Source organism: Dipodomys merriami, unplaced genomic scaffold (genome assembly GCF_024711535.1).
Source record: "Dipodomys merriami isolate MVZ:Mamm:240054 unplaced genomic scaffold, mDipMer1.0.p SCAF_20, whole genome shotgun sequence".
NCBI classification, from domain to species: Eukaryota; Metazoa; Chordata; class Mammalia; order Rodentia; family Heteromyidae; genus Dipodomys; species Dipodomys merriami.
The window spans coordinates 9558228-9570482 of record NW_027203382.1 but is presented as its reverse complement, the minus strand read 5'-3'; the positions used below and the strand labels follow the sequence as shown (position 1 = coordinate 9570482).

At 34.9% G+C, this 12255-nt stretch overlaps 1 protein-coding gene across 10 annotated transcripts in view; it reads right to left on the bottom strand.

Moving 5' to 3' along the window:
• Window positions 1-12255, bottom strand: part of Mctp1 (multiple C2 and transmembrane domain containing 1) — a 530774-nt gene that overhangs the window by 175145 nt on the left and 343374 nt on the right. For all 10 annotated transcript variants that reach the window (XM_070031065.1, XM_070031059.1, XM_070031063.1 and 7 more), the window contains one exon: window positions 8947-9040. In XM_070031065.1, the coding sequence (XP_069887166.1) occupies window positions 8947-9040 (94 nt within the window). The remainder of the gene's footprint in view (window positions 1-8946; window positions 9041-12255) is intronic.

The following is a 12255-nucleotide window of genomic DNA, read 5'->3' as shown; positions in this document are numbered from 1 at the left end:
TATAATTATCTTCAATTATCTTCAAGTTATTCTCAATGGCCATGATTTCAAAACCTCAGATATCCCAGTAGAAAATATGTTTTTGTTGCTTTCTTTGTATCTGTCTTCAGAAGTAGTTCCCAGGGCTAGATTCCGACTCCAGCAGTATGTCTGACAGTCGGTCCACAATGAAGTATTAGCGACATTCCACTTTTTTAAAAAATGGAACAGAATTAGTACTTGTATAACTCACTTCCATAAAGCTTAAACTCAGCTTAAAATCTTTCCTATGATTAACAGAAGACATTTGCATTTTTACCTTTTTGGCAAATTTTTAAAGCTCAAAAATTATCTTTAAAGAACTGTACAAAGGAGTTTCAATTCAGTATGCCAATATATAGGTACAATGCCTCTTTCCTTATCTATATTCCTATTTTTAGCCCAGGTAAGAGTTAAGATTTAAACTTTTTTATGTTCACTGTGTTGAATGAAGCCAATTATTTCAGTCTGTACACACACATATTCCCTAACAGATTAAATTTATATTTGTATCCATACATATATGCACAGATATATAAAAGAATGTGTAATATTGTGTCCCTACATTAACTTGCCTTCTTGGCAAGTTTGACAAGGAAGCAATTACCTTCTCAAAGTCATTAGTAAATAAACAATGTGGACCAAGACAGAACCCTGTGTTTGTCTATTCTGGATCCACATTGACTTCAATCTTTTAATCATTCTTTGGGATTCTGATGATTCTGATGATACTAAATAACCCAAATATTACTGTAGAAAGCTTCCCTCACTAAAAATATTTAAATTTAGATATTTGCAGCATTTGTCTAACCTGTTATTTTAAGAACTGCCTTGTTTATTTATGAAACTATATTGTAATATAGAAATATGTAATAATAGTTATATTTAAAATGATTGAAACATCTGAAATCATTTTGTGAAGCCACAAGTGAAATCCTGAAGGTTGCCCCTACTAGGCAAATCTGCAATTCCCTATGTTTTACTCATAGGATCACATTGTAATCTTAGTTCCACAGAACCTGATTAATTATTTTATAGTATTTTTCTTCCCCTTATTTCCTACTGATAGTGGGACCACTGCTTTCTCAGATTATAGTCCTTCACCTCTAGACCATATCAAACCCAATTATTAATCTCTTTTATCATCCACCCATCCTCACAGAACCTCTATCTTCTAGCCACATGACCTGCATGTGAATCAGAGATGATTTCTCTAATTCCCTTGAAAACACGGGTTCAGATTCAGGGCCTCCCCTGCTCCTATTCTAAATAAGAATTTCGGTTCCCCTTTTCACAAATATTTAATATCAACTGTTCATTTTTAGAGCATTTATGCATGTCTTTAATCAAAACATGTTAATAGTTAAAAATGTAATTATAAAAAGAAAGTAACTTATTTCTAGGTAAGACATGACCTAAAGGAAGAAAAAGTCATAATCTTTCCTTTCTTTGTGGAGCTTTACTGATTAGTCTTATCCTTAATGAAGAGACTTACAACGTATCAGTACACTTATCACACATGTAAGTCTGTGCATATGTATGGTTAATATGGTATTCTAAAATGGGAATCTTATGATAAGATTGTTGGTCATTATTAATGCACTATAAATTGGATAAAAATGTCTTCTTAGAGTGTACTAACTGCTTATGCACATTCTGTAATGTAATTATTTAAAGAGAAACAATATAAGTGTATATAATGGAAATTAAATATAATTTTAGATATTTTCAATATATTTTGGGTTAACTGAGTTTTTACTTTAAGCAATGTAACAAGTTTAAGATGTTAAGAAAGCAAAACATTAAGAATTAAGAATATCTCTTCAATTTGACAAATTATTTTACCCTTGATAACCCACAAATATGAAGGATTCCCACTATCTTTCATATGGTCTATCCAGTAGAACTGTGTAGAATTTAAAGTGGTATCATTTCTTTCCTTTTAACATAGCTTTTAAGTAAGAGACATAAAATGTAAGGCAGAATGTATCAGATTCATTAATATTGTTGAATATGATAGTGCAAAAACCCCCAAAATGCTTAAATAGGAATACAGGTTGACCCATTGTAACAATGAGATATACAAGACACTATGTTGAAAAACGAACTTTACAATTTAGGTGGGGATGGGGGGAGGGGAGGGAGGGGGTGTAGTTGAGGAGGTGGGAGGGAAGGGATGGTAGGGGAAAAACAAAGGAGGAAGTAACAATGCTTGATAGGAAATGTACTCATTACCTTGCTCATGTAACTGTTACCCCTCTGTACAGTATTTTTACAATAAAAAACGTAGCTAAAAAGACAGATGGTATTAAAAGTTCTGATTGCCATAATCCTAAAAAGGATTAGTCAACATTTCTCTTAACAACTAGTAGTTTCCCAGACTGTAGAGCTGATTAGTTGAAAGACTTCACATAAAGCCTTGTTTTAGGGGAGAAAAGAATATTCTCACTTAGTAGAAAGAAGTATTTAGCACTTTTTCCAAAAGAAAAATTGTATTTTGTGGGCCACTTGAAGAAACAATTACATATATCTTATGGATTTTTTTTTTTTGCTGAAAGAACCCACAAAAGTTTTTTTTTCTTTTTAAAGGTCAATAGTGTGTGTGTGTGTGTGTGTGTGTGTGTGTGTGTGTGTGTGTGTGTGTGTGTGTGTGTGTGTGTGTGTGTGTGTGTGTGTGTGTGTGTGTGTGTGTGTGTGTGTGTGTGTGTGTGTGTGTGTGTGTGTGTGTGTGTGTGTGTGTGTAGCATGCCTGAGACTTAAACTCAGGGCACTGGTCCAGGAGGTTTCTGCTCAAGGTTAGTGCAGTACCACTTGAGCCACAACTCTATTCTCAGCTTTTTTGGTTGTTGATTGTAGATAAGAGTCTCATGAATTTTCATTTTTCTCTTCGTCTGGCTTCAAACAATGATCCTCAGATCTCAGCTTCCTGAGTAGCTAGGATTGCGTGTGGGCAACCAGTGCCCAGCTCAAGAACAGTACCTTGTCTATGCACACGAGCTTGATATTTCTCCTACTTTATATAAATCTTTCCAAGAGCCTACTTGCCTTTTTCTGTACAGCTTCTTTTTTAACTTTACTTCTCTGAACAGATCCATAATATTTGGAAAAAATACTCAGAATAATAAATTCCAATCTCTGTATAAAATATACCTTCATGACACACTCAAGCTGGAAATCATAGGAACCAATAAAAATGCAGACAGCCTACTGATAATGAGGTCAGAAATACAAATAAATTTACTTTTAATGAAGACTGGAGGCACAGTAATCAAAGTGTTAAAATTCATTTCATGCATATCTCATTTGCTTCTTAGCTGATATTTACCACGCAATTCTGTGAGAAAGTAGAGGCCTAAGATGCTCCAGATAAATGGCTCAATTAATTGTACAGAGGTAGACCTCTTTGAGCTGAGCCAGAGCTGTGAGCTCTTTATTAAAAGCACTATTCTCTAGCCCCTAACCTTGTTCCTTGACTCCTCTCTGGTTTCCAATTTAAACAAGTCCCCATGCGGCCTGCTCTAAAGGGCTTTGTCTCCCTGTCATTGTTAAGAGAGCTGAGGCATCCTGGAAGTGTGAAATCAGACCTCATGAGTTGAACGGTTCCCCAGGGAACGCCGGACTGCGCAGAAGGTCAAAGTCATGGGCTGGACCATCTGAAAGTGTCTGATCGCCGGTCTGTGACACAGCAAGTTGGGGGTGGGGGCCAGACTGAAGAGGACTGAAATTGAACACATCTTAATTAAAGCCCACAGACAGCAAAACAAAATGTTTTCTAGGCAGCCTGTCAAATGGGGCTTAAATTTAGCTCTGCTAATGAATCTGAGCTGCTAACTGTTATTTCTTAAGATAATAAGACTCTCACGGAAGCTGATAAAAAAAAAAAACCCACAAAACTGTAGCATGTCTTTTTCTACTGTTTTGTTACTTAAATATTTTCCAACAATGAAGACAGTTTTCCAAAAGGAAAACATGGGAAAAGCCTATGCAAATAAAGGCGTAGTAAACATCTCTCTTAATAACTTCCGACTATAGCGCTGATTAGGTGGAAGTCTTCATGGCATTGTTTTAGAGGAAAAAAATAATATGATCCTTTAATGGGACAATTTCAATGACAGGTTCTATTAAGTGTAAAATTCTCTTCCTTTTCCTCTTCCTCTCCCTCTCCCTCTATTGTTTCCTGAAAAGGGATGGGGCATTAATTTGTGAAATCAATTCACCTGGGGTGAACCAGTTTTATATTAGTGTATCTTTTAATACACTGGAAAGGTAGGGTCTCTTTTGAAGTCTTCCCATATCACTGTTTCTGAAACTGAGTGGCTGAGTGTCTGGGCTCCCTGGGGAGGCTACGACCTCTTCCTGGGGAGAAGGGAGAAAAAAAATACAACCCAGGGGAAAATGAAGGGGAGGGGCTGAGGAGAAGAACTCTTTTCTTTTTCTTCTCTTAGAACTTGAAAGACCCAATAGGCCAGGTCTAAATAACTCTGCAAAGAAAGCCCCACTCAATATAGAAGGCTTGAAATGTTCTGTTGAAAACAGAAATTAGGCCTTGCTCAAGGAAAAGGAATAATTAGAAGCTAGAAAAGACAAATTACAAGACCAACCGTTTCTCACCACAGCACCCCCCCCCCAAAAAAAAAAGAAAAGAAAAAAGAAAAAAAATCCCATTGGCCTTTCTCTTCTCACAATCTGTCCAGTTTTAAGGAACATGCAATTTAACGTTTGAGAGACTCTAACCCAGTAAACACAGGGGGAGACAATCTCTAGGTTTTGCTTTGGTGGTGCAGAAAAACATTAACCTTTTCAGTGGTTAACTGAAAGGTAAGTAAGTTGTACAGAGTATATTTCTTAGTGACTCCAACTTTTCCCTTGCGAAGAATTTAGCCAACCAACTTTTCCAGCCACTTTCTCAGGCTGTGAAAAGCTACCCACAGTTTGACTGAAATTTCAATCCACTCTGGTGCTTTGCTCAATGCATGTGTATGTGTGGGAGTTGTAAATTGAGGCCTTAACCACCAGAGTTAATCTCTTTTTTAAATCTGTATTAACCTTAATGATTTGAAGTGCACCGTCCAACACTGGGCTATTGAGACCGAAGAAAAAACTACCCTCGACTATCAACAGTTTATTAGGGGCTTAACTGAAGTGACCTACTGTAGTAGTGTTCAGCTGAACAAGGCTATAGGCTTTTTGTGGAAAGGGAAAGAATTGAGGGTTTCATTAAAAAGTAATTTGTGCTTTATACTCACTCATTCAAAGAGAGTCTCAATTGCTCTTTATTCACACAGAGTTAATACAGTATCACAATGTTTCTCAATGAATGTGTTGTAACAAAAGAAAAATTTTACATTTTGAAAGGGAAAAATTCTTTGTGACTGCAGTAAGATTGATGGCTACTTAAAAGATTTACAGAATCTTTCCCTCTTCTGCTCATGGTTAAGAGTAGAATATTAGAAATTTAAAATTTTTGTTTAACACATGAAAGTGTAACTTCATGTTGACATCATTAAATGTATTTTGACCAAAGTTGGTCAAATATGAGTTGTCTTGCTAGACTTGTCTAGTAAAAGCCATTTGGAAGTATGAAATATCTTACCATAAACTCCATTTGTACTGGATCAGAAAATATTCTTGGCTTAGCTCTGAGGATTATCAGTGATTTAAAATCTCCCTCTCCATTCACAACACTCCTTAAGTGATGCTTATTTGAAGACAGCACTGTGCATTCAATTCCCTGTCTTCAGACTATTGATTGATATTATGTAGAGGTTGACTGTTATTATCTACTGAGATGTATATCTTATCTTCTAAGTTCCTCTTTCAATGAGTAAGAGATGAAGTATATGAAGAGCTTCTTTGTGTCCCAGATTAACGAGCATGAACCTAGCAGCACTGGTATGTATCTAAGCATTTATCCTTTTCAGAAGTAGAGCATATTTTAAAAATTGGTAGTATCTTCAGACATTTCTGACTTAAATACATGGTCTTCAATTTTTACCACCATCACAAATGTCATAAAGACCACAAAAGGTCTAAGAGTGAACAAGGTCCAAGTCTGAATTATCCTCTTGCTCCTGAATAGTTCTTGTTCAATTCAGAGCCCATTAGATTATAAGGTCAGCACAGAGAGAGGAATTATTAGATTTATATCCCTAAAACTAGAGGGAAAAAAATGAGACTGTTATTTAGCATTACCCAAATCAATGTTCATTTTATCAAATCAAAATTATGTCTCATTGAATCCTTAGGGGAAAGACTATTTTTATTCACATCAATTTGCATAGAACCACTAAGAAAGAAATATCTCTATTTCTTCCAGCTTTGAAAGAACATATACTTTAACTTCCTTAGTGGCATGCAGGCCAACTAGGTTAACGTAGTTTGCATATTCATGAAGTGTTAAAACCAAGGACAGCTTTTTCTAAGAAAAGACAAACTTATACAATTGCAGTCAGCTTGAATAATGGGCAGGTAGCTAAGCTTTCTAAGTAGATGGTTCTTGAATTTTTCTACAAGAAATTATCATTCCCAAATTAATTTGATTATAGCCATACAGGGAAGAAAATTCACCAAAAAGAAATGGATAAATTCAATGTTCATTAATATCTTAATACAAGAAGCTAAATCAGCACTATGCAAAGATATTGCATATTACCTTCTTTTGCAGGATTTTCAAGTATTGCTATTTGAAAAAACGTTGACAGTTGTTATCTTCCTGGCTACAAATGAGTTGATATTTACTTCTTCAAGAAAAGTATAAGTATCCAATGGTTTTATTTGTATCACATATACTCATTTGACAATATGCAAATGCTAAAATTTAAAATATTGCTTTTGGGGGGCAGACGTCTACTATTTATCTTTAATTATGTGTACACAGGAATTTCAATTTAGCATGTCAATTTTTGAGTACAATGTATCTTGACCAATGTCACTCTTTTCCTTTTTTTCCCCATCTATTCTCCTAGCTCCATTTTCACATCTCTACATGGAATATTATGATATCTGTATTTTAGTTTGAAAGCAGTTAACTTTGGTTTTCCTATCTTCCCAGAGTCTAATGGGACGGTATATTTCTTCCAATATGTGTGCTACTTCTTTAGGATCATCTTGCTTAACATTTACAATATCAGGTATATTTCTACAAGCAGTAAGTGGACATTTTCTAGAAAAGTGAAATTTGTACAAACAGGTCAAGTCAGGCCTAGAGATGTAGATAACTTTAACATACATTAAGAAATTCAACAATATTGGGCATTTACCCAAATGTTTACAAACAAGACCACACTAAAGCTACCAGCACAACTATGTTTATTGCAGCATTATTTACCATAGCTAAGATATGGAACCAACCCAGATGCCCCTCAGTAGATGAATGGATCAAGAAAATGTGGTATATATACACAATGGAATTCTATGCCTCCATCAGAAAGAATGACATTGCCCCATTTGTTAGGAAATGGAAAAACTTGGAAAAAATTATATTAAGTGAAGTAAGCCAGGCCCAAAGAAACATAGGTCCCATGGTTTCCCTTATTTGTAATATCTAGTATATGTATGAGTCAAGTGGAAAAGGTCAGATAATGTGATGTCAGGAAAATGAACCCTTAGATGTGTATTTCAATGTTTTTTTCTTTCATGCATGTGTTTCTAACCCATTTATAAGATTATCTCTTTGTTGCTTTGTATGTCCCTCCCCCACAGTATAACCCCTGCTTTCACTATATTTGATGTCAGTATAACTTGTGGAGGAGATGGGGAAAAACCAGTTGTTTAAGGATACAGTTGTTTAAGGATAAGGACCTGTTGCAACAATGAGAAGTACAAGTTGTTATGTCCAAAACGAGCTTTACAACGTCGGTGCAGGGGGGGGGAGGGAAAGGGGGGGAAGGAGAAGGATTGGGATTGGGGGGAGGGGGGAGGCTGGGAAGGGATGTGAAGGGTAAACAAAGGAGGAGGCTGCAATGCTTGGTAAGAAATGTACGCATTATCCTGCCCATGTAATTTTAACTCCTCTGTACAGTATGTTCACAAATAAAATTAAATTAAATTAAAAAAAAAGAAATTCAACAATAAATGAATGGTCACAGTAGCAAACTTAAAGCAATTATTTAATTCTAGACATGAATGGATAATAACCATTAGTCCATCTGTTAATATGTGACAGAAACAACAGTACCAAAAATCAGGAAGCTTTAAGAGACAAGACTAACTTGGATGGAGTTCTGGCATCTTTTACAAGACTATTTCCTGACTGAAATATTTCAAATAATCTAGATTTTTAGTTTAGTCCCAGAATTATCTCCAAGATATGCTGAAGAATTTGTACAACTAGTAAACTGAACAGTAACCTAATACAAAGACTTCATACTAATTATTGAGTACTGTACATATAAGTTTCTCAGTGAATTGTGCAACAGATTTCATTGAAATCTGAATTACAAGAGCTTGTGTTATGGAGAAATTGGTGACAGAAGGTGGTTCAGCATTGCTTCAATATGCCATACTGAGAATATCTGAAAAAATTATTCCCACTACATTTATTAAACTTTTGGAAGGGCAATTATTAGGCAATTCTTTTGTTTTTATTTTAAATATATTACCTTAAATATATTACCTCTGCCTTAAAAAGAAAATCTAATACAAAAATCTGAGGCTAAAAAAAATCTTTGTGAGTTCAACCCTGAATATTTACCTATGCCCATGTCTATATCTTTTTAAATCAATATCTATCTTTATCAATCTATATTAGTATATATAATATATAGGTACAGATATAGATTATTTCAATGAATGAATTAATTTAATAACTTAATTTTTAATTTATTATTCAATGATCCACTCACGTGAAAGGCTGAGTTGGATTATTCAATGATGTAGGCCTTGCATGCTGTTTGTTAAGTACAACAGGTGAACCTTATAATTTCTTACCTGTCATGTCAGCTGCCATCAAGCCTTCTGCTCTGATGACTTTCACCTGAAGAAATCCCACATCTTTTAGGTTGTGAAATATCCGTAATGGGCTCTGAAAAGACCCCAACATGGGTATGAGAAAAGAAAGCTCTTAAGAAATATCAAAGAGTGTGCTAAGGAAATACTAGGTTTTATGGTTTATCTCAGCATGCTGCTTAAGGGGGGTCAAAGGATCATTTATGTTTCTTCAATAAAGATTACACATCCATCACCATGAATGTATGTACATGCATAATTATGTAGATGAGTTTGCCTTGTTAGACTTGTCTAGAAAAAAGGTATTCACAAGTCAAATGTAATAATAGCTTCATTTGTCCCTTCTAGGAAAATATTCTGGGCTTAGCACAGAGAATCATCAATGATTTCAAATCTAAGAATAAAAATTACCACATTTATTCTCCCATAAATAATAGATATGTATGAATACTACATAAAGGATAAAAAGTATAAAGTAGATATGTCTGTTTGCTTCTTTCAATATCTCTAATAAAAGTATTCCATGAAATCTTTCATCTGTATGTATGATAATTTACAGACAAACAAAAGTTGTTGGGTATGGGGCATCAAAACAGAACACTTTTTTCTATTTTTTAATGAGATTTGGAAAGTACATATGCTTGAGAAGAGATAAATTATTTACAGATTATTTACTAATAGTTTAAGACAGGGCTGATGCCTCTGAAGACTATTTGCTAATAATTAATTCAAAGGACTTCTTATTTTATAAACCTTTTAGGCTAAAATATATGATCTTTTAAAATAAGTCAATTTGGCAACTAAAATAAAATTCAAAGGCACTAATTTTTCTTACTTTATAGTAGTGTTTGGTATTTTTGTATCTATAGACCTATAGAGATTTGGGTAGAAGAATCAGATTTAAAAAGCAACTTTATTTCATCAATTATTAATTGTGATATCTTAATAAATGTAGGTCTTGAAAGACTTGGAATAGGAAAACCTATATAACTTTGCATCAATGTAATTAATGGGCACAAATATCTTGAAAGTAAAAATGAAACTGTAGGATACTGATAAGCACTTGTTTATTGACACATTACAATATTTTTCTTAAGGTGAGATCTGGGTGGCTACTTAGAAAAATCAAAGCCACCTTTATCCTCATCTTTAAAGTGTTTCATGGCTAGAGAGTATAGTACACATTTACATACTAAACTTAATGGTACTCCAGCACTCGCATCCTTGTATTACTAATGAGAGAACACTGAGAAGACAGATCTTCCTGCACAGGGCCTTGTCAGTCCCATATGATGACACATTGTTTACACTGAAACTGTGATTTCAGTTTACTGAGGAAATACAGATATATGTAATCTCAGCCTAACTTAAAAAAAATAGTTCTCAGCACAAGGATTAACTCTTAATCTGTTATTGTCTTTAAACAGTCATTTATCAGTAAAAATCTGTTTAAAATACTCAAATGACAGGCTTTAGTGAAAATGCACTTCTCTTTCCACTTAAATTCCTGTAAGTTAAGGCTTTCATGTTGGTGGCTGTACATGACAGTATTATAATCCTGAGGTTTGCAGGCGTGTTGTGTTTCTACAGTATCGATACAGTATGAGAGGTGACTTATCTCAGAGCATACCCAGTGTAATAAACTAGAAACGTTCTCTATCCTAATGATGAGGAATACTTTTATCAAAAGATTCTAGTACTTTAATTTTCCAGAAGCAATTTAAACTAAGTTTCATTGTGAGTAAAACAAATCTCATCAGTCTGAGAATCATTTTATCCCGGTAAGCTCATTCTACAGACACTGTCTTCTGGGGCATCAGCTCTGCTGCTCTGTTTCTCATTTGGAAGAGTAATTATTGTTTGAAGGTTTCATTTCTCCAAGTCAGCTGACACTCAGCAATTTATGGCAAATTTCAACTGGTTAGGTCAATGACATGGAGATTATAATAAGAATTCAAAGAAAAAGAAAATAAATGTATCGGCTTAAAAATAGAAGTTTACATAATGATTTTTCAAGAGGTATTCCCGTCTTGTTATTTATGGTTATTTTAGAAGGCCTCAAAACCCGGATGGGCTTCTGAAGCCAGAAATTTCCATAGCAGAGGAATCCATGATTTGCTGTGAATCCTTTCAGCCCTCAATAGATGGGAAAAGATTGAAATGCTCTGGAGAGGAGTCCTCTTTATTTTTTTAATGAAAGCCTGTATAATATATTTTCTCTATGGCTGCAGCAGCTGTCAGGGCGAGCATCTGAGTTCAGCTCTATTACGGGAGAGGCAATACCCCGTCCTATGGTATCGTGATGCTCAGAGGGGCCAGAGCTGATTGACAGCTTGTCACCATGACGTCTTATTCCATCTCTGTTATGGAGAAAATTAATGTCACACCACCAGCCTTATGACTCGCTGTCATCTTAGAACCGCTCACCTTTTATCAATGCTCTAAATAACATTTCAAGCCCATCGTCTCACGGTGGACAATCCGGTCAAGGGACATTAAATCAGATGACTGTGAAATGTCATAATAAAAATGGAATGCTAACAACTTCTTCTCTAAACTAGCTCCTCTGGTTTTTAAACTGTGACAAGGGGGAGCAAGGGTTCAGCATACCCGTTCTGAAAGGTCATACAATCGCTCTTGGTCTACTACCCATTACTACCCGCCCCCTATTGACCTTCCCTCTTTCCCTCCCTCCAAAAAAGAAAAAAAAGAAGAAAAAGAAAAAGAAAAATGGAATTAGCCATCTTTTCAGAATGTGGTGATCAAATAATGGCTCACATAGAATGTCTGTTTAAATTTGTGGGGCTTCAGCAACAGCAATGAGGAGTTTTTAGTACTGTTTCCTATCAGAGTAGGGCACAACATCTACTTTCCTGACCATGACCAGCACCAAATCAAATTCCTTAGTTTAACCACAACTTTAAGAAATACATATTTTCTTATAGGAAAATATATAAATAATTTTCTGAACAAGTAACCTCCCTTATATGTTTCTTTGAAACAATTGCTATTTCAAACATGATACAACATGCATTCATTTTATAGTACCTGTAATAAAGAGGACACACACTGAAGCCCTAAACTCTAGCTTCTTGCCCTTGAATTATTATTACTGATTGTTCTTGTATTATAACACAATGCTACTTTACATATTGTAACTTCTTGGTACATCTCTAGAGGGGAGGTACAAGCTTATGTCTGAAATTCAGTGCATATCACAATAAGCTTCCTTTTTTAATATAATGAGTAGAACAGAATCTGAAAAGTAACTGGGACATCTATATAATATCT